Source organism: Priapulus caudatus, unplaced genomic scaffold (assembly GCF_000485595.1).
Source record: "Priapulus caudatus unplaced genomic scaffold, Priapulus_caudatus-5.0.1 Scaffold392, whole genome shotgun sequence".
NCBI lineage: Eukaryota > Metazoa > Priapulida > Priapulimorpha > Priapulimorphida > Priapulidae > Priapulus > Priapulus caudatus.
Window position 1 is genome coordinate 95,251 of NW_014577453.1, and position 2,286 is coordinate 97,536.

Sequence of the window (2,286 nt, forward strand, 5' to 3'; positions counted from 1 at the left end):
CACTGTGTGTGTGTGTGTGTGTGTGTGTGTGTAACACACAAACACACACACACATATATATATACGCTTTGTTATTTTGTATACCAGAATGTTTCCCAGTGCAAACATCATCACGGAGTTATCTCAGGCGTCCAACATGCGATTCATGCAGTTCCGCGCCAAGGATAACTACGGCTTTCAGCTGTCGAGGCTCGAGAAGGTACGAAACATTATGTAAAAAAAACTATATATTACTATGTTTATGCGTGTAACTATATATATATATATGTATATAACTATATATTATGTGAGCTTTCAGTGCTACGTATAGTGAAGGCATTGGTGGAATTTTGTCTGAGAATGACAGTAGAGGGAGTATATGATTGCTACTATAGTAAGGAAGCCATGCATGTATGCTTTCAGTAAATGAAGTCTCTTACTTTGGGGGAATTTCCTTCTGATGGAATATAAGCATACTCGCCCGGTCCCGATTCGGTGTAAGGAATAAGGAAAAACTGCGTTTGCTTTTGCAATAAATTAAACCCCGATTTTATACAAATTCGCTGTCAAGGAAATGTGTGGGGGAAAATAGTATTGCTTTTAAGGATGACGATGATAATGATGATGATGATGATGATGATGATGATGATGATGATGATGATGATGATGATGATGATGATGATGATGATGGTGATGATGATGATGATGATGATTATATTTTTATTATTATTATTATTATTATTATTACAGAAAGAAAAGGAGCGAGGCTCACACATCTACTACATGTTCCGGCGACCGTTTGCTGCTGGGAATGTATTCAGTGCCAGTATGCTAGACACTCTGCTGTATCAGGTACAAATTCCCGCTTTCTATTCATGATCACGCGGAGTTACTTGTCGCTCAATGTTTGTTATATATTGTTGCGATTGTATATAAATCCAAACGTGAATGTTACCGTGCGTAAAGTGACACTTTCACCACGACTGATATTGCTTTCAGCTAATGCTATTACCCCTCAGGGCTGTAGCCTGAGTTTATTGACTGGGGGCAGGGGCGGATTCAGGGCTGAAGCTAGACAGTATTTTTCCAGATATTAAGGGCACATCCTCCAAAAAGGGCACACCACCCCACAGTGGGCGCCGTTGGGCGCGGAAGCACATGGCGGGGGTGTGGGGGGCCTCCCCCAGAAAATTTCAAATTTTCAAGAGTCCCTGGGCACAAAAATGAGCACCATTTGAGCACACATTTAGTCAAGCAGCAATTAATAGCTAAAAACCATATACAATTTTATTTCTGCTTCATTTTGCCTGCGCTTTGCATATCAGCAATTAATGCAGAATGATTCAGGCACTTCCCTTCTTTTTCAGATATCAAAGCTAGTTTTGTTACCATGTAAAATTTTGATTTCCTTCAAGTCCTGTCAATGAATCAGAAGAAAAAGAAAACAAATAAAGAATATAGCCAAATTCCATCAAATTGTTTTCTGTATTTTTTAGCGCAAAATTTCGAAGGGCACTTTGAAACCTAGACCATATTTCCCAATACGGCAAATACGGTCTGAATCCGCCCCTGGGGGGAAATGCAAAGTTTCGTGACTCAACAGGCGAGTGAACGCAATTTCTAAAATGGCTCAGGAAATAAACTGCATGTATAGGTTGATAGCATTAAGTCGACGGGATCATTTCGTTCTATTATTTATCGTGATCATTCTGAGGCTACTTATATTACTAGACTCGTTATTATATTTGATAGTATATCGGTATGCCTGCTGCAACGCCCCTGCCGCTAGAGAGCACTTCTAGAGGCTAGGCTCTTCAGCCTGTTTGGCTGAGGCACTGAGCTGTATATAAGAACTGTTATTATATACAGCTCAGTCGGCTGAAGACATACGTACCGCAAATGGGAATATTACAACGTATTTTACTACATGTACACACTAGTTGGGTTTTTAAAGATTTTTTTTTACTAATTCAGGCGTTCGTAAAGGACTACTTGATCACGTTTGTGAGACTATTGCTGGGTATTGACCAGGCATCTCAGTCTGGCTATCTCACTTCCGTAAGTAGAGAATCGTACTTCAATCTATGCATGGTCTCACGTATAACAATATCCGGCGTATTGAAATATAAAACGCGTCTCTTCTCACCTTTGCGTGAGACACACACACACACACACACACAGACGCACGCACACACGCACACACGCACGCACGCACGCACACCACACACACACACACGCACGCTACACACTACACACAAACGCACACACACACGCGCGTCGCACACACACACGCACGCACGCACGCAC

General features: G+C 41.3%; 1 protein-coding gene across 1 annotated transcript in view; it reads left to right on the forward strand.

Annotated features, from left to right (window-relative positions):
- The window catches only part of LOC106809867 (potassium channel subfamily T member 1-like), a 37,587-nt gene that overhangs the window by 31,459 nt on the left and 3,842 nt on the right, over positions 1-2,286 (forward strand). The window contains exons 19-21 of the mRNA XM_014813102.1: positions 88-199; positions 730-831; positions 1,954-2,037. Of these exons, the coding sequence (XP_014668588.1) occupies positions 88-199; positions 730-831; positions 1,954-2,037 (298 nt within the window). The remainder of the gene's footprint in view (positions 1-87; positions 200-729; positions 832-1,953; positions 2,038-2,286) is intronic.